Source organism: Miniopterus natalensis, chromosome X, assembly GCF_054644295.1.
Source record: "Miniopterus natalensis isolate mMinNat1 chromosome X, mMinNat1.hap1, whole genome shotgun sequence".
Lineage (NCBI taxonomy): Eukaryota > Metazoa > Chordata > Mammalia > Chiroptera > Miniopteridae > Miniopterus > Miniopterus natalensis.
Window position 1 is genome coordinate 83,103,126 of NC_142103.1, and position 27,653 is coordinate 83,130,778.

At 37.9% G+C, this 27,653-nt stretch overlaps 1 protein-coding gene across 1 annotated transcript in view; it reads right to left on the bottom strand.

The window, feature by feature from the left end:
- Positions 1 to 25,092, bottom strand: part of OTC (ornithine transcarbamylase) — a 51,239-nt gene extending 26,147 nt beyond the window's left edge. The window contains exons 1-4 of the mRNA XM_016197049.2: positions 25,016 to 25,092; positions 13,342 to 13,480; positions 11,634 to 11,715; positions 2,757 to 2,844 (exon numbers count right to left, since the gene is read on the bottom strand). Of these exons, the coding sequence (XP_016052535.2) occupies positions 2,757 to 2,844; positions 11,634 to 11,715; positions 13,342 to 13,480; positions 25,016 to 25,092 (386 nt within the window). The remainder of the gene's footprint in view (positions 1 to 2,756; positions 2,845 to 11,633; positions 11,716 to 13,341; positions 13,481 to 25,015) is intronic.
- Between the last annotated feature and the right edge of the window lie 2,561 nt (positions 25,093 to 27,653).

Sequence of the window (27,653 nt, forward strand, 5' to 3'; positions counted from 1 at the left end):
ACCCCTTTGTATCTAATATATTTGCATGCATTGAGAGTATAAAGTTAAACTTAAGGATCAGAACACCCTCACATTTTAGAAAAGAGAAATTTTCACCTATGGAGGTTACAGAGTAGGTAAGTGGCAAAGCCTGGACTACATCTCATGTCTTGTTATTTTCAAGCCATGCAGAAAAGGGTTAACAATGCAGACCTGACTGCTATCTTTGGAAAGTCTTGCTTTCAAAGATGCCTGTGGATGGCATCTGGGAACTTTGATTTGGTCAGTGTTTCCACCATTCCCAGGACTGATAAGAGTTGCTTGATGTGCCTAAAATGTTCTTACAAACAATATGGTTTAAAGTAAACACCTGCTTTCCTTTTGGGAGTCTGGGATTTGGGTACATGTCAAACAGAAGATGTTACATGACCATCCCCCCACTAAAAACCCTGGGCACTTAGTCTCTAAGGAGCTCCTCTGGTTGGCAACATTTCATACATGTTGTAACAACACATTACCAAGGGAATTAGCCATGTCCTGAGTGACTCCACTGGGAGAGGACTCTTGGAAGCTTGCATCTGGTTTCCTTTGAACTTTGCTACATGTGCCTTTTCCCTTTGATGCTTGTGATTTGTATACTTTCACTGTAATAAATCATAGCCACAAGTATGACTACATGCTGAGTCCTGTGAATCCTACTGGTGAATCATCAAACATGGAGGCGGTCTTGGGGACGTCATGACACAGAAGCCAATGATTTTCATAATGTATTTCACTGACCCTCTCATGGGATGTTTAGAAAAGGCAGTAGGAGTAGGCAAAACAGCATAGCCTTAAAAACACAGCATTATTTAAATGTCGACTTAGCTACTACATCTGAATCCTGGTTTCATTATCTATAAAACTGGACCAATAATACTTAGTTTTTAAGGTTTTTACAAAGATTTAGAGATAATAGTACAAGAGGTCCATATTATACACCCTTTAAGGAGGAGCTGTTATTTTCATTCAGTCTTTTGGATATGATGGAATGATCAGAAGGAATTCTATGGATCAAATTTTATGTATCCATATATACATGTAGCAATAGATCTAATTACATATGTGGACTAAAAGGTCTCAATCATGTTGGAACTTGTGAGCGGATTGTTTTTCTAAGGATCTGTGTAGAGCTCCTCTGACTAAGGACTTGCAATGGAAATTGTGTGGAGAGCAAACACAAAAAGAGCATGTTTATACTCATCCTCAGCTTTCAAGTCATGCTTAGCTATTCATTGCTTGCTTTTGGGGTCCTGCCCACTCCACTGATTTCTAGGCCCTGACCTCTTTCTGGCTGCCAATCTGCACTCCTTAACTATTTATTGGGTGCTCAGCTATTCCTCCAGCAGTACCCTTTTTTCAACCACTAGCTCACACATGATTCATTCACCATCATTCACTCAGTCCTATATGGAGGATCCCCAGTGAAACTCTATCCTGGCTGGGTCCCTGGCTTCACCTCTTGACCAGTTTGTAATATTTGCTCTTGAATAAAGTATACCTCACTTTTGTGAAAGAAGAATTATTAGGCAAATATAATCCCAGTCAGTGGCAGCATATTTGGAAGAAAAATTCATTTGTGTTTATTCTTTTTATCCAACAGTTCTTAAAACTACCATTGTGTCATCTGAAATAATGTAACAAAAAGATTTAAAGTTGAGTGATTTCAAATCTCGTCAGCAATTCAAATGAAGTTGTTTCTTTAGTATATACTAGGAAGCTGCCACAAAAAGCGGGCAATGTCTGCAAGGAGTTGCTTTATGGCACATCATTTTCAGAAAGAAAAAAAAAAATCATTAGTCTTTCATATCAAGGGTAAAATACCTAAACAAAGACATTTGCTCTGTATTTCTCAATCAGATGTGATATAATGGTAAGAGTACAGCATAGGGAATCCGGGGGCTTATGTTTCAATCTTCAGTATAGTTATTATGAGCCTTTCCCGCTTCTGCTTTCATCTGGGTAGGAGTGAGCTAGTAGAACTTGCCAATAGAATGTGAGTAGAAGTGATTGTGCCACTTCCCTCCTAAGGTGGCTTGAAGCAAGTATTCTGTCTCCATGCTCTCTTCCCCTAGCTCCTGGCTGGATGTTGACACCCAGGGTGACCTTAGAGGCCACATGTTGAATATTGTAGAGCCACTCTCATCCAGAGTCTCTCAATGGCCACATAAATAATCATCCCTTTCCTCTTACCAATCATGAACATCTGCACTATGTTAAGCCATTGACATTTTGAGATCTTGTGTTACAGTAGCTAGTATGTCCCTAATTAAGTTTTTTCACCTCTTTATGCAAATCTCTTTGGGTTGTTATAAGGAATTAAATGAGTTAGAACAACGCTGACACATAATAAATGCTCAATAAATGTTAGCTATTAATATTACTACCTGCTTTAATACTAACTAGTTATGAGTCATTGAAAGTGTCCATTTCCCCGGTCCTCCATTTCTACAATTGTAAAATGTGAGGATCATGCTCGGTGATTCCTAAGTTTCCCTAAATTTCAAATTTCATAATCAGAAACCTCTTCAAACTGCTAAGAAAAACATTATCCCACAGAAAGTAGCCAGACAATGAGGTAGAGGCATTCAGAACATCAAGTAAAGAGGGAAAGAAGTAAAAGAGACGACAGTACAGAGGACACTTTGAGGGAAAAGTATTATTAAAGAAAAGCATATTTTCTTTCTGAAATGTATCCATCAATTTTGAAGTAAGCTTTGAAGAGAAGATTTACAAACCGAGCTGTGTCCTTGAGACTTTCATTCACACCCAAGTGAATATCTTGTGTGGTCAGAAAACAAGGGTGTCCTCCCAGAAGTGCAAAGCCTACAATAAAAGAAAGAGGGGGGAAAAAAGCATTTTGAACAAAAGAACTAAAGTGGGAAACATGATTATTAAGAACTGTCACCATTTCAATTGAAAAGTCAAACTCTTTAAAGCTTTTCAACCTCTGATAGGGAATTCCCAGGCAAAGCAAAATAAGGGAATTTTCTGTATAAGCACTGAACTCTCCTTCAGATGTGTGCCCATTTCTCCACCCTCTTGTGCAAAATCTGGCAATAATGGGACATTGTTCCCTTTTGGAGACTATGCCTAATTTTGATTCTTTAAATATATAATGATTCTATCCAGGAAAATGGGAAAATAAACTGTAGTATGGGATAACATGGATTACAATGGAATACTACTCAGTAATAAAAAGGAATGAACTACAAATACAGACAACATGGATAAATCTCACAAACATTATACTGAATGAAAGAAGCTAGACACAAAGAATAGATAATTTCATTAGTATTTCATTCATATGAAGTTCTGGATCAGGCAAAACTAACATAGAATGGCAGTAGTCAAAACAGTAGTTGCTTCGGGAGAGGGTGATTGCCTGGGAAGGAGCACTGGTGAAGTTTCTGGGGTAATGGGAATGTTTTATACCTTGATAGAGTTTGTAGGTTACATAGGCGTATGTATTCTTCAACACTGATTGAACTGTGCATAGGGAAGCCAGCCCCTGAACCAACTATCAGTGAGATCTACAGGACACATCGTGGAACTGGACACAATGTTCTTCATCTGAAAAATCAGGCAGTTTGCCCAGACCTCTAAGACTCCTTGCAAATCAGACGTGCTATGCCCCAGGTAAAATCAGAGAGCATGAAACACACTAATAGTTCTACTTGCTAAGGGTCCTGTAATAAAGTCTCACTCCATTTGTGATGCTTGACTGCTACAGACTTTCAGGGCCACCATCACTTTCCCTTCTCTTTCAGCCCTATATCTGGGCAAGCTTATAAGTAAGTGCAGACTGTCCCCCCTTTGGCACTAGCATGAGGTTCAGACTACACAAGGCCTATGCATGGGAATCCTCAACCAGCCCCACATCCTAACCGCAAAAAAAGTGCAGGCCAGTATCATTTCCTCAGTCTCTAACAGCTTGGGAAACAGCCCTACTCTCTCTAGAAAGCCACATAATGTGAGTAATAAACCTTTTCATACCTTCTTGATGCATATGTGGTGCCCTCACTATCAACAATCAAACTACATTTTGGCAGTAGGCAATCTTTTCTCTATGGAGTGACCATAACAGTTTCCTGGCCTCACAGCATGGTTCTGAAATTTACTTAATAATTCTAAAATTATGAGCCTGGTGCAATTCTAGACACTGGGAAAAGCATTGTAAATAACATGGTACAAATCCTTGCCTACATGGAACTTAAATTCTACTGGGAAAAAACGGATACTAAACTGCATTCGTAAATTACAATAGCCTGTCTTATCTGTAGTTTTGCTTTCTGAGGTTTCAGTTACCCATAGTCCACCACAGCCCGAAATATTAAATAGAAAATTTCAGAAATAAATAATTTTATAAGTTTTAAATTACACGCTGTTCTGAGTAGCATGATGAAATCTTGCACCCTCCTGCTCTGTCTCTCTGGGATGTGAATCATCCCTTTGTCCAGCATCTCCATGCTACAGGGACTCTGCCCATTAGTCACTTGGTAGCCATCTGTTATCAGAATGACCGTTGAGGTCTTGCAGGGCTTGTGTTCAAGTAACCCTTCTTTTCCATAATGATGACACATTCACATAACTTTTATTACAGTATATTATTATAATTTTCTATGTTATTATTAGTTGTTGTTAATCTACTATGCCTAACTTATAAATTAAACTATCACAGGTACATGTATAGGAAAAACATAGTATATATAGGGTTCAGTATTATCGGACACTTCAGGCATCTACTGAGGATCGTGGAACATATCTGCTGAGGATAAGGGAGACTACTGTAAATATCTTGTATGATAGCTGTTGATAAGTTCTATAAGAAAAATAGATCAGGGAGGGGGGATAGGGAAGGTAAAGAATAGGAATTATAGATCATTTGGGAGAGATCCAAGATGGCTGCAGACTGAGTGGAAGCTAGACTGACACTCCCTGGACTAATCTGGATTTACATCTAAAACATAGAAAAACCATCCTGAAAACCAACTGAAGACGAGCTGGAGAGCACACTCATAACCAGAGGAAAACTGGAGACCGCACAGAGACGGGTAGGAAGGGCAGATGCAAGAGGGCTGGCTGGGCTCCCACAGGCGGCAGCTGAAGGTCTGGAGGGAGATCTCAGCTGGGGGGGTTCCCACTGAGGACTCTGGGCCTAAACCCCAGGCTGGGCTTCCCAGCCAAGAGCCCCAGAACTGAGAAAGGTGCCCACGTAACATCTGGCTGTGAAAAGCAGCCGGGTTTCTGTCTGCCAGGGAGGGATGGCTGGAACTGCAGGAACCGTCTTAAAAGAGCCAACGCACAAAGTTTCCTGTGCAGCCACTCGCCTTGGGCTGTGGTTGAGGGGGAATGGAGTGGACTGGAGCTGTGTGGGGAGAGTCAGGGGAGAGTCATTCCCCCAGACTGTGGGGGACATCTTTCTTGGGAGGCGAACTTTCGGCTTTTGCCTGAGGGGGGAAGCAATTGCCCCACCCTGCTGGAGAGCCTCTGCCCTGCCCAGAGCAGTTTCTACAGCCTGAGGCTTGTTAAGAGACTGATAACAACCAGCCACCCAACCCTGTGGAGATTCTACAGCCTGAGGCTCACGAAGAGAATCAGATTAACAAGTCTGCAGACTAAGGCAGATCTCAGGGTGCTCTGAGTTTTTGCCTGACCTGTTTTGGGACCCAGGCCTTAGAAAAGCAGACTTTGGTGTGCATCTTGGTCCTGTCCAACCATACCCAGCCCCGGCAGTGGAGACCTCAAGCCTGGGGTTGTTGATAGCCCAAACAGAGTACTCAGGGATAGTCACTAACTGCATCTCATATTGGCCTGTACCAGAGACCCTTCAAAAAGACTGAGAATCCTAGCAGATCTACCTTACATTTAGCCAAAATGGGGAGACCAAAAAACAAGCCCCAAATGAAAGAACAAGAGAAGTCTCCAGAAAAAGAGCCAAATGAAACAGAGATAAGCAATCTCTCAGATATAGAGTTTAGAATACTGATTGCAACAGCATGAAAAAATATTTGGAAACTATGAAAAATGACCAGTCAGAAATGAAGAATGACATAGCAGGTATCCATTTAATTATTTGCTCCCTTTGCAGCAAAACTCTGTTTTTTTCTTTCTTTCTTCAGTTCTTCTTTTCTTATTTCTTTCAAACCTGTTCCCATAAAGCTTTGGCCTCCCAACACTGAACCAAAACTCCTCTCACCAAAGTCACCAGTTACCTTCACATTGCTACATCTAGTGGCCATGTCTCTCTTTTCTTGATGTAGCAGCATTTAACAAAGTTGGTCACCACCCCCTCCTTGATAAACTTCCTTGCCACACTGCCTGGGACACCACACCTTCTTCCTTTTACATCTACTTGATAGTTCATCCTCCTCAGTCTCCATTGCTGGTTCCTTTTGTTTTCCTTGACCTCTTAATGTTGATGTGCCCCAGGGCTAGCCCTTGGTCCTCTTCCCTCCATCTACCCTCATTCCCTTTATAATCGTATCCACTCCCATGGCCTTAAATACCATCTTTATGCTGATGATTTCAAATTTTCTAGGCCAGACCTCACTCCCTTACTCAAAGCTAATAACTGCCTTTTCAACATCTTTGCTTTTGTGTCTTATAGACATCTCAAACTCAATACTTCCAAAAGTGAACTCCTGATCTTTCAGCTCCATTCTCTTCGCAGTTGCTCAGACAAAAACTTTAGAATCATCCTTGGTATCTCTCTCTTACCCGATACATGAGGAATCTTGTTGGCTCACCCTTCAAACGTACCCAGAATCTGTCTTTCTTACCCCTTTCATTGCTACCACCCTGCCCCCAACCTCTATGTACTATAGCAACCTATTAACATGTTCACTGGTTCTGTCTTGCCTCCATCCCCACCCCAACACTTTATTCTCAATAGAGCAATCAGAGAGATTCTTTTAAAATGCAAATTAGATCATGTCCCTCCTTTGTTCAAAGCCATCCAAAATTTCCTATTTCACTCAGAGTAAAGCCAAAATCCAAATAATGGAGTACTTGTTTTTCCCCCAGTTCCAGGGACATTTTTCTCCTTGTTGAAAGGATTTGTCACCTTCCACTGATATTGTATTATTATTCACTTAATGGTTGTCTATTATTTGTCTGTGTACCCACTAGAATATAAACTCCATGGAGAAAGGGGTTTTCCTTTATTTTGTTCACTGCTGTATCACTCTCAAGTCCAGGATAGAATAAATTCTGGTGCATAGGAATTGCTCAACAAATACTTGTTGAATGAATTAAAGAGGGATTTTGACTCTGAACAGAGGACCCATTCTCTTCACTTGCAAACTTCTAATTTTGTTAACAGAAAGAACAGAATGTCCTATTATGTGTGAAGTGAGCTAATGGGATTTAGTGATGATTATAATCACTAATCACTCTTGAGCATTTAATCTGTTTATAAACAAAATTAGTCACCTAAATAAATATGAATACTGCAAATTCATCAAGAAAGTATTTATTGTGTGCCTGCTATGTGCCTAGCAAGGGGATGAATGTCACTGAGGGTTAGGGACTATGGAGGAACATTTCACACAAAGTTTAAGACCTCCTAGTAGGTCTGCTCCACATCATACTCTTACTTTGACTAGAAGTTATTTTGCTGTAATAACCCAGGATTAGTTACCTTTTCATTTTCCTCTGTGTGCTATAAAGAAGAGTTACATCAAGCCTGGACTTCAGAGGTAGGGGGAGGGAGAGAGGTTACAGAAAGTGTTAAGAGGTAGGAGTCAAAGCCTTCAGTAGTTCTTAAAGGAGATAAAATGGGGGACATTGCCTCTGAGAAGGAATTGCCTCTGCAATTTGGTCACTGATCAGAAAGAAGCCTCAGACCCCATTCCAAAAGCACAAGTCAAGCATTCACCAGTTTATGAGACCTGGGTGGCAGTAACTGCTTTAGGATGGTGTCAGAGGTTCTGAGAAGCCACCAGGAGCTGCCATTGCTGACAAAGTTTCTTCTGTCAGTATCTTAATTTATGTCTGAGAACGTAATAGTAAATCTTATTTTGCTCTTTCTTTTCCTCACAGACCCCTGGAAACTTTGAAAGAAGAAGTATAAAGGAGTTCATGCACTAGAAATCTGAGGGCTCCGAAGGCTCTTGCAGGTAGAACAAAGGCACTTATTAACCTCTCTTTGTTTTTCACTTTCCTACCTGCAGAATAGTATCATGACTTTTATATTGCCACCTTTGTAAAGGTGATGAATTTGAAACAGCTTGGAAAACACCAGCTTCTGTTCCACCTTGAAAGTCAAATACCAATGTTAACTAATGAAAAGAGTCATCTCTTAGGATGCCCTGTTAGTTTTCTATCAGCTACTGCGCTTACTAAGATTAACAAATGTATCTGTCTATCTGCTCAATTAACTTGCAATAAAATAATATAATCATGAGTAAACATGCAGGAGAATTACACATTTTACCAGGCAGGTATACACAAAGAGTGGGCGAGGAATAAATGATCTACAACTATACACAGTGACATTGATACATCTCACAAACATAATGCTGAGCAAAATAAGCCAGACACAAAAGAGCATATGCTGAATGATTCCATTTATATAATGTTCAAAACCAGGCAAAAATAATCTGCGATGTTCAAAGCCAGGATAATGGTAACCCTAGGGTGGGGGAAGTAGCAACTGGAAGGAGATACAAGGAAGGGCTTCTGATTGCTATTAATGTCCTGTTTATCTATCTGGATATTAGTTACAAGGATGTTTTCACTGTAAAAATTCATTGAACTATATGATTGATGATTTGTGTACTTTTATAGGTGTGTTACACTTTAATAAAAAATATTACATGAGCAATTAATATGACTTAAATTGGGTGGAAAATTTTATTCTGTTCCCTGGGATAAGTAGAAATACTGCTATATCTCTATGACTCAGGCTTGGGATGGAGTTCTCATGGATTGTCCTGTGAGGGTCACCTCATCCCAGAGGCTTGCACAAATCCAGGGCCCCAATAGGTAGTTTTAATTACACATTATTTTCATTCTCAGCACCAAGATAAAAGGTTTTGATGAAAAATTGTGCCAAGGGACAACTATTAAGATGAACATATACATAATAGAAAAGCTCTACCATGTTCTTGGTTGAGGTTTACCATTTCTGTAAGCATTTAAAGCAGCTACTCTGACTGATTCTTTTACTGCTGAACTTGGCAGAATGCCATATGCAATTAGAACCAAGGGTATTTATTGAGGATAATGATGAATACTCTGTGAACTAACTTTTTATGGTCTTATGTTCCTTTTCTCATGTATTTGTTGTTACAGTGTGCGATTTTGTGCAGGTTTCTGAGCTCTTCTTTATAGAAAGCAATAATTTAACAAAATGCTTAATACCACTTTTAGGAACAATTTTACTAGAATAAAACATGACCATCACATGTCTAAATTAAATTAGATTCTTAAAAAGTACAGTTAATAACAGCTTCCAATCCTAGTCTGCCATTTATTAGCTATGTGTTTCTGGGCTATTTGTTGAACCTGTTTAAGCCTGTGTCCTTCATTGATCTCACCCCTATAGAGTTGTCATGAGGATTAAATGAGATAATCCATGTAATTAATGTAGAGTACTTGACACAGGATCTGTACCCAAAGGCTAAATATTCACTCTTGGTTTTATTAATAGCTTAATAACTACATTATATGTGATTAATAAAACTGATCATTTATTCAGGGATATTTGATATCAAAAATAACATTTGAAAAGAGAAAAATTGTAGAAAACATCAACTAAGAATTAGCTTTAAAATTTTAAAATTGAGAAATTTCTATGTCTTAATTATTTTGATAACTTCAAAAAAGAACACTCCTGTACTAATGATAAAAAATGACAAAATAAAATAAAATTCTGTCCAACTCAGGGAAGACCAGTGTTGAAATGAAGCAGAATTTGAGAAATACTGACTGGTTTTTGCAATATTCATTTTTTCTTTACTATATGGCAGGTGTCCATGTGATCTCTTTAAGGGGCAGCTTTTAAAGAGCAAAATGTTCTCATCTGTTTTCTTTCTATGACTTTAAAGATTAGGTGACACCTTATATATTTCCGCTCTTTCCTCCTTCCTTATTTCAGGGGACAATGCAAGTGCATTAATAAGAACAGTGAACTTAGCCTCTGAATCTTGGTGCTATTTGTATTAATTGAGTGAATTTAAGAAGTCACTTAATCCTCCTGAACTTCATTTTGTCATGTATTTGATAACTTCATTACTGATCATTACAAGGCAAGAATGGCACGAAGTAGATGTGTGCTTCTAAGCTCTAGAAAGCTCTGATGCTTGTAAGTGGGACAAGGTATTTGAAGAATCAACCAATGAGGATTTTGTTGTTGTTGCTTTGTGTTACCTCCTCCCTAATCCTATCCATTTGCCCATTTAGACAGTCATATTGTTGATTCAAGGGAGGTCTTGTATAACAGAAATATAGAGAGAAAGAAAAGAGCTAATGTGAGACTTATAAATTACAAAAGAGACTTTTTGAAACAGTGCAGAGGTAATCGTTTGAGAAAAAAAGAAATTTTTGTTTCAACAGCCTAGGATTCCAGCTACAAACAATAGATTTGAAAGAATATATGGATAGTCATAGTGAGTTTTTCCTCCTACTTTATCACTGGGCCCCCAATACTGGGAACTGGAAGGGGAAGAAGAGGAGCAAGAGAGAAGCAACAGAAATAGAAATTGATGGATCTTTGACACTGTTAACTCTTGTCTGTCCTCCAGGCCAAGTACTTCAGGTTGGAGAGCATGATGGAAATTTTAGAAGAGTTTGGGGAACTCCAGAGCTGAGAACACCTGTTTAATGCTTTTAAGACAGAGCTCTAGGAGGCAGCAAATGTTATAGAACTCCCTGGCACCCAGCATGAAGAAGGAACAATAGAGTAGAAAAAGCCTTGCAGTATTTCTGTGCTCAGTGTGGTGTGGAAAGCTGCCAAGAGGCTGAGAGAGTCAAACTAAGATATATTTCAGGTCTTGTGATCAGAGTGAAGCAAATTCCACAGTGAATGGGAGAGAGCCAAAGCCCAATGGGGATACAGAAGTCCCAGAAAACTCCAGCATGGGCCTTTGATGATGATGTCTTGATTACGAATAACCAGATACCCATAGTCCTAGATGTCTTGACATTCACATACTCTCTAGGACTTAACCATTGACAAAGCAAACCCCGAAATCACTGAGGATTTTGTAATGTTGAAGAGATTAAGTTTCCACCATCCAGCAGAATTGGTAAAAATAAGAAAAAGTTCTTTATATATTAGAAAAATACACATTTCTTGACCACATGAGTTTGAGGCCTGAGAATTTGTGTCCACTTACATTTTGTACTTAACATGAAGTGCTTTCTATTTGGGACATCTACTCAAGTCCTCATTGAGTTCCTACAGATGAAGCTAATCTTTGTGCTTGCAGCTTTTGTGATAATTGGAAAGGGCATTTAGAAGCTTGTACTGCTGCTCCCAGATACAGTATTTCCCCTTTATGGTTGCTAAAAGAAAGACAGATCGCCCTCACTGGGCTACTCCTTCCTCCCAGGTCCTCATCCTCTGGCCCCCCTCTTCAACACAAGGGTGAGTTTGTCAGTGGACTCACCTGTTTCTGTGGACAACCTTGTTCGAGTACTTCTCTTTTCAAAAATCATGCCTAAAGACTTCCCTTGCAATAAAGGCAAATACTGAAAATCAAGGACAAGAATATAATTAAGATGAAAAATATATTTATATCCAATATCAAGGATTATGTTTCAAAACTTATTCTTTATATTATCAAAAACTGTAGCATAATTAATCACTACTTCCAAATAAATATTCAAAGTATTACTTAAAAATGAATTAAAAGTGTTGTGTTTTTTCCCTTTTCTATACAAATGCAGGAAGGGAATAACAACTTCCACAGATTGTTGACATAATTAGAAAGCACTATTACTTGCTTTGGGTTCAGTCTGAACAGTTGCTTCAAAGCATATTAATATTTCACACTGGGACCATCTTCTTACTTAAATCCATGGAAATTGCCATCAATATTCAATGATGCTGAAGATGCTTAGTTTGGACATGTTTTCTCAGCTAGGAACATGCTACCCTGTCACAACATGGGACACTAAGACTCCTAAAGATGAGTCCTCAGAGTGTCTGCTACACTTTCATTATGTATCCTCATGGGAGTGCAACGGTTTTGTTTCTGAAAGTCACGTGGAAACCATCTGGAGATTGGATGCACTCTGGAAAAATAGATTTCTGCCAGCTAAACATCTTCACACACAATGTAAAGAACAAAGGCTTGGGATTTGGGGGGACCTTTTCTCCTTATTTCAGATCTTCTATAGGAATAGCATCCCATAAAAGTTGGAGTCACTCTGTTTTCAGTTTGTTTTTAAGTAACTTGCAGAGCAAGGTAAGAAAATCAAAGTTGTATAAAACTTTCTCAACCTGAAACCAACTCTTTACAAAAGCTTTTAAACAAGTTTGGAATACGAAAATGCTTTCACAATTAAGCAGTCTAAGTGAAGCTACTGTATTAAGTGTGTGGCAAATGAAAATTGCTCTAAACACAGAATAATAATTACAGCTAAGCACCATGTCCCATTCTCCCCCCTACTTGGTTAACATTTAATTGTTTCTTTGCTAAATTTTTCAATCAACGTCAGTCACATCATTGCAAATGTTTAACATTATCCTAATGATTGTATATCTGATATGCATTCTCATTTGAAATTTGTGGCTAAAAAAAAATATATCATCTTTTTAAAAATATATATATCTTTATTGGTTTCAGAGAGAGGAAGGGAGAGGGAGAGAAAGATAGAAACATCAGTGATGAGAGAGTCATTGATTGGCCACCTCCTGCACGCCCCAACTAGGGATCAAGCCCGCAACCCAGGCATGTGCCTTAACCGGGAATCGAACTATGATCTCCTGGATCCTAGGTTGATGCTCAACCACTGAGCCACGCCTGGCCGGGCCATCCTTATTTTTAACTTGATAGAAAACACACAGAGAAAAGAAAGGAGATATAAAAATAAAATCTTTCCAGAGAATGATTCTTTAGTTTCTGATCCAGTTAATAATGAATTTCAACATTCCACATGAAAGAAGTGCAATGACTTGTCATTGAATAACTGATTTTTATCCTTTTTATATGCTTATACATTCAGTGATAATCAATTACCTTGACTGTGTGGTTTTATTACTTGCTACTGTTTAGGAATTTTAATGTGTTTTCTGTTCCCTCTTTCTTTGTAAGGCTGTCTTTACAAAAGCTGATTGGTACTAATGGAAGATGAGATGAAAATGCTACATACCTCTCCTTTCTGCTTTATTCTATATTTCAGGTCCGCTGATAGCCAGAGCATATACTTAATTTCTTCTCCTGTAAAGTCCTTTAGAGTGAGGAGGTCACGACCCTTCAGCTGTATTTTATTTTGTAGTGGTTGTCCACATCTACAAAAAAAAAAAAAAAAAATGAGAAAAAGAAATAAAAATATGTATTTAAGAAAAAAAAAAGTTCTGTGGTGACTCATTGTTTTATTCTTGAAACAAAACGGTAAATCACATGTAACCTCATGTGTCTCTGCAAAGTGCTAATGCATTGAAATTGAGATGGCTGTGGTTGGCATTTTAGATATCCTGTATTTTGATTGTTGAGAGAAAAGAATTTGAAGAAAGAAATTGAATTCTTTTTTGTTGAAAATAGCCATATGAGTGGCTTTGCCACTTACTAGTTGTGCAACTCTGGGCAAATTACTTAACCTCTCCCCTATAGGGTTGTTGCTAGGGTGAAATGATTTAATACATGGAAATCATACAATGCCTGGCATATAATAAGCATTTGATAAATTTTATCTATTATTATTGAAATCATTAGATTATACAATAAGACTTTATAATATGCATACAATAGAAAACAATATCATTCTTTTTTCCCTACTGCCCTTCAAATCTATTCTTAGAGATTTGTCTTTTTACTTGTCCCTGGTCAAATACAATGGACCCTGTGGCTTTTGTAGTAACCTTCAGGGAAAAGAAAAGTCATCTTCTTGCTTTATTACCTCAAAGTGTCTCGGTAAAATAATGTGTAATAATAAGAATTATTTTTTTAACTCTAAGAAATGCACTGCAAATTAATACCTTTTGCCTTCCAGCTCATGCTTAATTCAAGCTGGCCTCGTCTATAGGTAGAAGAGGGACCATAAGCTGTTTCCTCTGATTCCCTGCCTTTGATTCATCTATGTAAAGCCAAGGGAAGGGAAGGAGTTAAGGGCCAGGCAAACTCTGGTTCTGTTCAGCAATCTAGCATTGGTATAGGTGCTTGACACTGACTCTTTCCCTCATGGGGTGCTTTTTAGGGTCCTTTGGAGAACTCTCTCATCACTGGGAATTTCTCACAGCAGTCCTTGATAACAGACAATTACATCTTCTCTGCCATCCGAGAGACTAGGCTCTTCTTGCCGACATCTCCTCACCCCTTCAGCAGGTCTCTTGGTTATGATGTGAACCAATACCATGATATGTCTCTTTCTCATTCCATACTGATTCATGGGAAGCCCTTCATATTCTTTGCTCTTACAAGAGTCAGATCCATCCCAGTATAGTCTCCTCTCTTGCTCTACCATAAAAACAGCTAGCCATCCAGTCCCTCTTACTTTAGGTTTCCCAGATATGGGCCTGAGATTAGTGTACTGTGTCCCCAAGATTTCCTATTGATTGGTGTCATTGGAACCACTGACCCTAGGCATGAAATGAGGAAAGAGTACCCCTCTATGTGAGGACATTGTACACTTCAAAAATGCTCCTCAAATCTGCTACCTGTTTCTTGGTTTCTGCAATACATTTTAGAAGCCACAGGAAGTTACCAATGGATTACAAAACTAATTCTTATGTATATCCTTTGCAAGTCCTGTTTTAGTAGTTTGACATCTCACTTCGGAATGAGGGAAGAGTCAACATCTATTAGGCCTGGGCAGAAACTGAGACAGAAAGAGTCCAATTTTAACATTCTGTTACATTGTGATGACAATAATTGTTATTTGAGATGATCAGTATGTAAAATGGACAGCGTGTATTCTTTCAGTGTTCCCAGTGTTATCTCTACTTAACAATAATTAGCACTGTATACCATTAGAAATTATGAAGAACCAAGGGCAAAATGTTGTTTACCACATGTATTAATCATTAATTTTATTAGTAGAACAACTGTGACAAAATGACCATGCTTAAATTTCAGCCTAAGCAGAGAGCTTGGGCTACTTGAAATAAAGAGTAAATTCTCTGGTGGGATTTATGTATGTATTTTTTTGCAATGATGATAGGATGATAGGTAGGAAAATCATAAATTCACTCAATTTGTTGTTCCTACTACATGATGTCAAATAACTTAAACAATGAATAGTTCACTAAATATCCAACTTTCTGGCAGAATTGATTTGTTCATTTAGTGCTCAGTAGGTGAGTAGATTTTTTCAGTAGACTTTTTGAGATTTAGTCCTTCAAAGATTCTAGTTATTAAGGAAAGGAACTTCCATAACGATGGTTTGTGTGTTTGTTGGCCAGTGGTTGATTGATTTAATAAAAAATACTAATGACATATTCAACTCCAATAGAAAGTAGTGTTGTCAATTTATATGTGAATCAAAATTTTGCTTAACATTCCTATTTCAAAGATGTACCATCTTTTTTCAACTTTTAAAATATGTGATTCATATATACTCCAAATGGAAATTTGTTTAAAGCAAAAGTCCTCAATTTTTTATTACAGATCCCTAATAGTTAAAAAATTTGAAATGGATCTACAATATGTATTAGTTTATTTATAATATATGTGTTAGTATCCTAGTAGATTATGTACATAACAAAACACAAGGAAAAATAAATAAAAAAATAGAATTTTAGACTAAAGAACCAAATACTTAAAAAATTAATTATAAATATAAAAAATATTTTTCTGGCTAACAAAGTTTCTAGAATAAACCTTCATTTTCTTCCTTCTACTGGAACCCTAGTAAAAAGCTTACAGAACTGTTTCCAAGGTCTAGACAAAAGTAGTCAGCAATTTAATAACTTTAGAGACATGGCATTTGGCAGGAAATTTGTTTTTGCATATGTATTTTGGTTATGTTTGGTTCTGATTATATTAATGTTAATATTAAATAATACTTGGAATATACAAGTACTGATATTGTTGAGAAGTAAACCATTTGACTGATATTCATGCATTTTTCAGGGTCAACTGGATTTGTTTTCTGAAGATATATAAACAGATTTAATCTGTCTGGCCTGGAATGGAGGCAGTTTTGAAAATATTTTTTCTTCTGGAATAAGGTTCAAGTAGCATAGAGTCACAGAAGATAAACTCTCTTGCCTCTATGTCTTACACTAATACATCAATATTCCTTGGTTTAACACTTCTTCCAATATTATTCTAAAAGTAGGGAAAAACTTTGCTGGAAAACCTCGCTCCCTAGGATTCAAGGAATTTGGAAAACATCACCATAGCTGTAGAGCTCACATCTATCAACAATAGGAAAAACAACCCATGAGCTATTTTGAGGCCTTATTTTTTGCCTAGAGCTCAAGTAATAGACTCCTGGTTATTTTTTATTTTTATTTTTATTTAATTTTTACTTAGTGCAGGAAAGATTTCACAACATATGTCCAGGTGATTTTTCAGAATACCTTTATTAAAGCTGGGGACAGTGAAACAAGGAAGGGCCTAGGATAGAAGAAGCAACAGGAGAGAACCTAGGTGGGGCTGCTTTGGCTCTCTAGAAACGTTACGGGAAAGAAGTGAGACAAGGCGAGGCTGCTGTCAGCTCCCTTGAAAGTCAGAGAAAAGGGGCTTAGGGGGTTAGCCTGGGACAAGCTGCCACTGCCCATTGCTCTCTTGGTTGCAAGTCTTGTGGAGGTCCTTCGAGTTTAAGAAAAAGAAAATTTACTCAAAAAGGAGATTTGAGTGGGTGTGGCCCAAGGAAGCACAGAAACTCCTGGTTATCTTGCAGCCCACAAAATGCCTCCAAACTGCTACACATAAGGGATTCAATACCCTGCCCCAATCTCAGCCCCTGTAGGGTTTTGTGGTATGTACTCTCTTATAAACAGAATTACATGTTTCATTTAAGAAAATATTATAGGTCTTAGAAGTGTTGTTGTTGAGTCGCAGAGCAAAAGAATTAGAAATAAAAATTTTGCAGGGAGTCCTAGCCGGCTTGTCTCAGTGGTTAGAGCATTGGCCCTGCGAACTGAAGGGTCCCAGGTTCAATTCCGGCCAAGGCCATGTGCCTCGGTTTCAGGCTCTATCCCTGTCCCCGGTCGGGGTGCATGTGGGAGGCAACCAATCGATGTGTCTCTCTCACTTTCTTTTTCTCCCTCTCTCCCTTACACTCTTTCTGAAAAGCAATGGAAAAAATATCCTTGGGTGAGGATTAAAAATAATAATTAAAAATTTTTTGCAGGGAAGTAAACTATTTTCTCTACTTTCCTTGCAAGGAAAATAATGGTGAAAGAGGAAGCCCAACAACCTTTAGCTACTTCAAAAAACCTCCAAATTCCAGCTCTTACTATCCAAACAGAAGACAAATCGGGGTTTTCTCAAAGTTGTCCTTATACACTTTTAAAAATTTCTAAGTTGGAGGTGTGGTTAGAGTTCAGTTTGGGGCTAAGGTTAATGTTCTTTTACTTGCTGCTCTTTTATTTCTACACTGACAGATTTGAATTAAAAAGTAGAAAGAAGACACAAACATCCTACTTAAATCTTCCTTTTTGTCCAGACCTTTCATTTTCAAATTTATATAGCAATGGAAACTTTATTTCAAATTATTTTTCTTAGACCACAAATGATCAGGAGAATACCACTGTTGTGACTCCAGTCTCTACATGGCAGCCACTGATAATGTCCTCACTTTTATTGCCCTGGAATTGGGCCTCCAATAAGTGTTAGCAGATAAGCAATTTTTAAATAAATACAGACAGTTCTGGCTTTGAACAGTAGTGTGGGGACTGTAAATAACCATTAAATCTGAATAATCAATGGGGAAAATCACAATTATTCTGTGACTTTTAAAATTTTGTCAAAACTTTAAAAAGTCTCTTATCATCAGTATAAATATATGGTAAAATTAAAAATAGTAAAACTGATATACATTTAGTACACTACAATTTAAAACATTAAAAACATTGAGAGTTATAATGTTTAACTTCTTTGTAAAAATTGTCAATAGTACTTTGAATAGTGCATGCCATCTTCTTATAGTATAACTTAAGCATCCTTTCTATGCTTTGGTGAATTGTCAAATTCTTTTCTAAGTTTGAATCAACTTCCAATATTTTATCCTTTGTATTTTCAAGATTGTAAAATATCTATGAGAATTCCTTTAATGTGAGGTGTTTTGCTGGTAACACTTCCTCTGGAAGGTCTTCATACTTTTTGTCGCAAGTGCTTTCTTTATTTACATTGTTAAGTTTGTCTTTACTGAGTTCCTCTGGCTGTATATCCATAGCCTCTCAAACAGTAGCAGAGACAATAATCCACAGTCACCTATTTATTTCATAAATACATTAACATTTGATTCAAATTTAAATGCCAATGTTATTTTTTATATGTCTGCTACATTTTCATCTCTGTCAGACAATGCCCTCTTTCATTTATCCATTTTTATAAAATGTCACATGGGTTTATCACTGGGAGAAAAGAAGGCAACACAGCTCTGCTTTTTTGCTTTCTGTATGTAAACTGAATAACAAATGCACAATGAGCAATCACCAAAAGACTTTAAAAGAAGGGATGAGATCTGTTATTTACATAGTGATTTCTGAACTGAAGAGCTAATAATGAAGTTTTTACTTTATGCAACTATTCACAATTAATATACCACGACAATTGAAATTCAAACTGTGTACTTGGAAGTCTGGACTTATTTAACTAAAACGTGGTAATTGAAATTCCTGCATATTGGGACAATGCAAAGGAACGACTGACTGTACTACAAATGTTTTCCCATTGTAAGACTCTTATATACCATTCCTTCTGTCCAGGACACTCTCCTCTGAGTTCTCAAGGCTTTTTCTCTTCCTTCGGCTGGAGGCTTAAATACCACCTTCTGTAAGATTTTTTCCCCTAATTGTACTAAATGGTCTTCACTTTGCCTTCATTTTGTTCATAACACTCATCACAATTTTAATATATATTTAGGCTTCTGTTTATTGCTTACTTTTTATCTTCCCATTGGATTATATGATCCATGATGTCAGGGATCCTGCCTGTTTTATTCATTAATATTTATGCAGTGTTTATTGAAATGACTGGGATATAGTAGGCATTCAATAAATATTTCTTAAGTAAATAGGTGATTGAATGTCTCTGGGGCAGAATTAAATCAATTCGTATATGAAATTCAGCAGATTTTTAGGAGTGAATTTAAAGATTTGTCATGATGGCTTTTCAATGCCTTGACCAAGGTCTGAGGACAAAAAAAGACCACCAAGAGTCCCCAAACAGAATTAATGTTGAGGCAAGAGCAAGTATGGGCTGTGGCCCAGGCCTAAGAATCACGGAAAGGAATTGATTGTAGCCTAGTGTGTTTCTAAAGCTGAAATCCCCTAGGGCTCAAACACTCCAGCACAGTATTTGCAGCACTGAGAATAATGACTAGACATATGCACGTGAAACAATAAAGTTATAACCTTGTACCCTGAGCACAGCAGTCTGAGTCAAGTGCAAAAACTTTAAAAACTGATGAGAGGACGTGATGGAATAAGTTTATGCCTATGGCAGTGTGAGGGCCAAATCCAAAGTACTGTGATAGTGAACTAAACTGATATTTGGTTCCCTCTCTCCACTAACTGCTTTTGGACAGAAAAAGTCCTCAGGGTCCTTGGGGACAAAAGAGGTGGAGAGGTAGATATGTCATACTGGCATGTGAGGGCTTCCATGATTAACCAGAATATTTTTTAAAAATTGTACCTCAACTAATAAAGGGAGTCATACTGTTTACACAACTGAAAAATCATTAAAGTAGTCACCACCTTTCTCAGTTCTGTCTAGGAGGTGGGGCAGGAAATGTTCGCTTGGGAAAAAGAGCTGTTTTTCATAGATATCAAGAGCTAACCAGGAAAATTTATCACTGGAAGGAAAGCAAACACAATGGTTCCAATTTAAATTCCTATCCTGTTTACTGTCTCCTCATAGCACTCCACCTTGGCTCAGAAATGAGACTGCCACACCTCTTTTCTAAGCTACTTAAAAATTAGAGAAAAGTAGAAGAGCTCCACAGTTGTACCATGCTGAAATGCCTTTGCCACAGGCCCTTTTTTTCTACTCCGTATTAAGCAGTTCTTGCTTTCTGGTGATAAACCCACACTCGCATTAGCCAGTTAAAGCCACTGGCATAAATGGCTATTAAGTTCTCCTGGAAACCCCATGCCACAATCTAGTCTGATTCAGGAGCACCCAGACCAGGGCCAGAATCATTATTTTATTGCTCCCATAAAACGTATGGTCTCCTTGTACTTAAATGTGTCTCCTTGTTAAGCCAGACCTAAGCTACATTCATGCTTAAGCCAACACATAATAGGGAGGATATAATATTGGAGAAACCAATGGAAACCAGATTTTCTGTCAAAACTGTCATTGTCATCACTGCCTGGTTAAAGCTAGAATTTTGAAAAAGGCAAGACTACTTTCTTACATTTATTTTATCCTTTGAAAAAATAATTATAGAGATTCCTCAACCCCAAATTACTGAATGCTAAGAAGTTAAGCCATGGTAATAGTAGATCCTTGTGTTAGCTTTACCCAAATACCTTCCCAGCTAGAAAATGGAAGAGTATTCTCTATTGGAAGAATGGATCTTTTATTGCTAATGTCTACATTTTTCCAACTCTGTAAATTATATGGAGCATAGGGGGAGACCTGGATGTGTTCCCTTGTATAATTGTATTTTTGGGGAAGAAAAAGTGCTTGATTTGAGTAAAATGTGGTCAGTCAGAAAGAGATTTTGCCAGAGTAGGAAAAAATTCAGTGTTAAATGATATTTTGATCACTGTGTAGAATTTAAGATAAAGACTTTAGCTTCTGGAGGCATAAGAGAGGGTCAATGGTTGGCCCCTATGGCTGAAATTTTGGTATTACTTTAATGTTGCAGATCGATGCAACAGTTAAGGCATATATTCTTGTCTTTTTATTTTTTCTGTTACTGAGATATTTTGACTATACCTAAAAAAAGATATTGTGCAAGAGTACATTGGCCAACTTAATCAATTTGAAAGTATCAAAATAATCAAAGCAGTGGAATGAATAGAGCAGTGATTTAAAATATTCAAATTCTAGTCCTAGTTCAACTATGACCTTGGGAAGATAATTTCCCATCTTTGGCATCAATTTTTCATCTGGAAATTTAAGAAAATGTACTAAAAGTCAGTAATCCTTTGTGTCTTTGTCTTCTACAACATTCATGAAGTTTATCAACACAAGATTTCCCATGGACTATACTGGAGTCATTGAATTCTCACTGGCTTAACTTTAATTCTATCCCTTTCTTTATATCTTAAGAAGGCATCTTACAATGCATGCAAAGGACAGTGACTTTACTTTCACAAAACTCTTGAATCTGATCCTATTGATTTGAAAAAAAGCACAAATTATTTCTAAATTTCTTATTATTAATAACAACAATAATTTATTAATAAAAATTTACTTGAAACCTTTCTCACTGTTGCCACATACTCACATGTGGTATAAATTACTATTGATAACCAGTGACTAGGTGGTTTCTAAAATACCTTAGGTTGTCAATATTCTAAAATTGTGAAATTTCTCCTCGTCTGAAGATTGAAGAATAAGATGATGGTTAGCTCTGTGCAGACCTACCATTAAAGGGCTGGAAACACAAAACTGATGAAAATCTGTGGTTACCTCTTCTACTTTTATCTTAGTTAAATTACTAAATTATTAAAAATTACAAACTAGAAATAAAACACAAATTCTACTGTTAACCAAGGGAAATATTATGACTGCATTCCATTCCTGGCATCATACCCTGTATAGTTTTCTAAAGTCAAAAACTATGTTTTTTAAAAGGCATTCATTTTTAGTTATGCAGAAAATGTAAATAATCAAAGAGGACTGTTTTATCTCCTCTACCCCAAAACATGGATGGGCTGTAATCGCTTTGTCTGTGTCCATGTGTGCATAGATGGGCATCAGTGTTGGATGAAGGAAACATAATGAGTTATGTAAGCCCTTAGAGAGGTCTGGAATGAAATACCTGAAAGCCAGTCACCTCCAGCTCCAATCTATAACCTCCACAGAATTGGGTGGCTTAGCTCAATATTCTCTGAAGAAATTTCTATTTGTGAGATGAAATTGAACTGCACTTACAAATTGGTCTTCTCTGATAAAGAAAGAGATTTTTTAGTGGTTTCTTTAAAAGATGTAAGTGGTTTCCCTAATAGGCAACAAATCATAGGACACTATTATCCAAACACAGCCAAGCTCTAGAGCCTTGTTTGTGAGATGAAAAGCCTATAGATTGGGCGTTTTTGGCAGTCTTGGTGTCTGATCCTATTGATTTTGTTAAAAAAAATAATAATTGACTAAAAATGATTGATCCAGGAGCCAGTGTGGATGGCTTCAGCCTCACTTAAGCTATTATTTTGTCATATCTATGGCAACATGGCTGCTCACTTCAAAACTGTGCAGCCCCTGTTTTGTGGCATTGCCAAACCCTAACTACATATTTCCTATTACTCTCTAGTGGTAAACTCACATGGTAGGTTTTGTAACAAGGGACTTTCACTTTTCCCAAGAGAGATGAGGGGAGTCGAATATTTGTGGAAGGCTGAAAATCAAAGTAAAAGTACAATAGAGGCAGAGTTGACAGGGAGCTTTTCTCCATGGCTGAGGGGCCATCAAAGGCTATAGGTCTTTTTTTTCTCCTTTTTTAAAAAATTTATTTTTACTGTTGAAAACATTACAGATGTAGGTCTTAATAGAGATCAACAATTTTGATTTTTGTCTAGCTGGCGGCTTAAACCAGTAGAAAGAAAAACACACATGCCACATGAGAATGAAACCATTTTAACAATATCCCATTTTTCAATAGATATTCATGCTCTTAAGTTCCTAACAACGTGGGTGATTTGATGCTTTCACATTTTCAAATAGCAAGCATGGATTTAGGTTGATTTAGCCATACTTTTGCCTCAGCTCTCATTTACTGTGAGAGATGGCTAGCCAGGATTTTCAGAATTGTAGTCTGGTGTAGCTGGATATAAATAATAAAATATTAGTAAATACCAGAAAGTCCAAATATTATGAAGAGGTTTTGCCAAAACTTAACCTGTAATAATTATTTTTTAAAAATCAATAATCACTGTACTTTTCCAAGAAGAATATAAATTTAAGTTCCAAGCTTTGGTTATTCATTCAGTTGATTGTGTTCACCTCAGTGATGATTCTTTGTTAAAAACTATGGAATAAAATTTCATCACATTTTTATCCATTATAACTCAGTGAGATGGATAAAATAATGGATATTTGTCTGTCATTTTATAGTTTTCTCACACATTATCTCACCGGTTATCAGTAGATTATGACTTCATGTGTCTGGAGTGAAATATTTTATTTACTGCGATATCTCCAACACCTTGGCTAGGGTGTGGCACAAAGTAGGTGCTCAATATGTATTTAGTAAATGAATGATTGAACTACTCTGTGGTGGAAGCAGAACAGGTATTACTCTTTTCTCCATTTTATAGGTGAATCAACATCGCAGAAATGTTTAGTGACTTGCTCAACTTCATATAGCCAGCAAGTGGTGGTGTCAGGCCTTGAACCTAGCTTCGAGACCCCCAAACCTGAGCTTTCCTCCAGATTAGTGGATATGTGGTCTAATTCTGATATATGGTCTAATTGCTAAACCCCATAATGTCTCTGGACTTCATCTACTTTATCTATATATTAAATGAGAGCATTATTCTGTGGCTCTGAGGTCCCACTTAGATCTAATACTATGGACTTAATTTACAATATCATTTACAGTGACATTCTGTCTTCCGAGAGTTTTCTACTCACCAAAGAAGTGAAGTCCAGAGAACTCAGAACTGTGAGGTGGCCCAGAGGATGAGGGCTGCTATCACTAACAGTGGGAAGAAACTTCAGACTAGAAGCTTACTCCTTTAGGAAGTCAGTAAAGTTGTTTTAAGGTTGGTTCAGGTGGTAAAGACACCCTGGGGAAATTCTGAGTGTTAACATGTCCTACCCTAGAAACTTTCTGGCAACAAAGTCCACAATTGATGACCTTGCTTACATAGCTAGCTCACCACCCTCGTCCTCTTCCCCGCAGACACACTGAGCACCATTTTCCAACCATATGCTCCATGGCTGTAAGCTAGATGTAGCTTTTATAACGAATACAGTGGAAACAGCCTCCTTTGCACATGCTACCAAGAATTTCAGAGATACATACCAAATTTGGATTTAATTTTTTAAAAATCATGCCCCTCATCACACGTAAGGCTCCTTTGCAGCAGCTTTGTAAATAATAATCTAGTTGCAATTTGGAGTCTGTTCTTATAAAGAAGTGATTAATCCCAGCGCCCTTGACTGATTTTTTTTTTTTTTTTTTCAGGCAAAACGGAATACAAGCTGAAGATCCTGTGTAAAAAACTAATTTACAGGCTAATTTTCTTCAGCCTGTTGCTCGTTTAGAATGTACACAAACAGAAGACATCAAGAACATTTAGTCTGCTGTACCTGCCGCGGTTAGTCTCCCCAACCCCCAGCACAAGGTGAAATCTGATTACAGAGAACTGAGCCACGAAAGCTCAGCTGGAATTAGAGACGGCTGTATCTAAGGGTCAAGTCTGGCACTACGCCCTGCAGAAAGAGGACTTTTGATGCTGCACTCCTTTGCAGAATAGATAAATTTCATTTATCACCACGGTTCCTAAATCAGACTCAAATCTCTGGCCATTGTCACTTACCGGAAATTTCGAACCATAAAACGGTGACCATTTCTAAGAGCTGCATTGTTCAACAAGATTCTCAAATTAAACAGCATCTTCTTTTGCTAGCAGAAACGATGATTCTATGCTCTTGAAAATGCCCCACCAAGGTAGTCCGTGGGGTCTACCTAAAAGCTAAGAATGCTTTTGATTGCAGTGAGAGAGCAAAGGTAATATTATCTTTTAACTGCCTTATCAAATTCCCTTGTTTAGAGATACTGTAGGGCAGGGTTCAGGGGTACTTGAACTTTAAGCCAAGCTTTACCACTGTGTGTTTTTTTAGAAAAATCCTGACTCTTTTGGTGCTCAAACTCCTCATTTTTCATAATATATTTATGCTGTCACATACTTGTACAAAATCAACTGACAAGTACTCATTGAGAATATAATATATGCAAGACACCGCAATGCTAGCTGTTGTGAAGGCACATAGAAATAACTCATTCAGGAAATGTGAACTGGCAGTGCCAAACCCCAGATGTAGACATGACACCCCTCAGTATTTCCAGAGATATCACCGTCCTATCTCTAATTCCCAGCCTTTACACGAAAATAAATAGAAGTATAAAAAGAACTGCCTTGGAAGCTTTTAGTTTTAGCTTCTTCTTTTCTTTTTTGGCGGCAAAAAGCTGGAACTCCCATTGCGTCTTGTACATAGTAGGTCTTCAATAAATCAGTGGCTGCCTATTAATTGTGGCAAGAACTCAGAATTAGTAGAAGTGGGAGGGTGGTTCCATATGCTTCTCCCCTGACAGCCTTTCCAGATCACTAAGGGGCCTTCCAAAGTTTCACATTCATTCATTCAGCTACACTTATAAATTGGATGTTTTCAAAATCTATTCTGTGTCAGATACAGGTTTAGGCTAGAATTTCAGGGGAGGAAGATGATCTTACCTTTGCAGAGTTTATAGTTCAATAAGGGTGATAAGATTTGTAACTAAATATCCACAACACAAGCCCATAGAAGAGGTCCAAATGAAGTGCTACCACATCATAGGAAAGGGGAAATACTCTAAGCTGGGAAGGGCAGGAGGCAGGGGAAGAGGGAAAGGGGTAGGGGCTGCCTCTTCTGGTCAATTTATTAAACTTTTGTAAACCCAGGTAAGCACTTGCTAGAAGTTTATGTAATACAAGAAAAATGCTATTTAAAAGCCAACTATGGCCACTTCAGGGGCAGGAATGGTTGTGATGTCATAATTAATATCAGGGAAATGAATCCTGACACTATTCCCTTCTATTTATGAAGAATGATGTGGGATCAAGAGCGAGAAAGACCAAAATTTCCAAATCTTTGCCAAATCCTCTGTTCTAGAAAGAGTATTTCAGGCAGAGTCAAGTGTTTGCAAAAGCATGGAGGTAAGAAGGTAGAGAGTGAATGCTCCAAGTGGGAGAACAGATGGATAATTTGTTTGAAAAGACCATCAAGCATCTTTGTAGAGGCAAAATGGACAAATTGCTGGATAGAATTCAGAGAATGAAATTGGTCTACGTAATAGAGGGAAGGAAACAGAATGTTTACAGGAAGACTGAGAGAGAAGAGGTCAAACTGCATGCTAACATAAAGTCCGTATCTTCAGTCAACTGTGCTACCTACACAGACAACTCAACTCCTATGAGCAATGTTTGGAGAGAAATCAAGAAATGTCTGCAGTGCTGTGGTAGAGAATGTGGGTAGAACTTCTGAGATGTCAAAGCAACTCACCCTCATAATTCTATGAAGGTAGGCATTCAGTTCACCAGAGGCATTAAAAAAAAAAACACAAGGAAAACCTAAACCATCCATAATCCTCAGAGATATTGGAAGAGTAGAGCTGCCCCACACGTGGGATGAGGTTAAAGGCAATTTCACTGAATCTCAAAATACAATAAATCTCAACTGAAATCTGGGTCACATGTGGAAAAACACCTTACAGTGTTTGTCATTCATCCTCTTACTCCATGGCTCCTCTAATTCCTCTTCAACTGCCTGGTTTGGCTTCCTACCTAGTTCCCTTTGTCCATCCATCCCTCCATTTATTCATATTTCTCTGCTGCCAACAACAATTGTGCAGCCACCATAGGCTAGGTCTCTATGCTGGGTGGGCTGTAAGGGATATAGTGATAAATAGGAATGACGAGTCCCTTCTCACATGGAGTTCATTATTTGAAATGACTCCACAGCACAGCTTCTGTATCTGTTCTCTGACCCAATGCATTCTAACCAAGGAGGAGGGGCTTATTCCCTACTCCCTTGCTTCATCCCCATGGGACCTCGAGCTTAGCTTGTTCCTCGTCCAGCTTCCACCATTGGGGGTGGGAGTAAGGGTTAGATGGGGTTCTTGGAGAAGGTGGCACTAGTCCTTAATGGACTGGAGGTACTTACAAAGGATATTACAGCAAAGGAAGGAACTTGTGAGCAGACCCCGAGGAAGTAACAAATAATGTGTTCAGAGTAGCAAAAAATGATTCACCATTAGAGGCGTGGATCAACCCCATCATTGACTATTTAAATGAAGCCATGCCACCACCGAGCAAATTATATATATTAAAAACAAAAAACAGCCCAGCTGGCATGGCTCAACAGTAGAACATTGACTTATGATCCAGGAGATCTCTGTGCCATTCCTAGTGAGGGCAC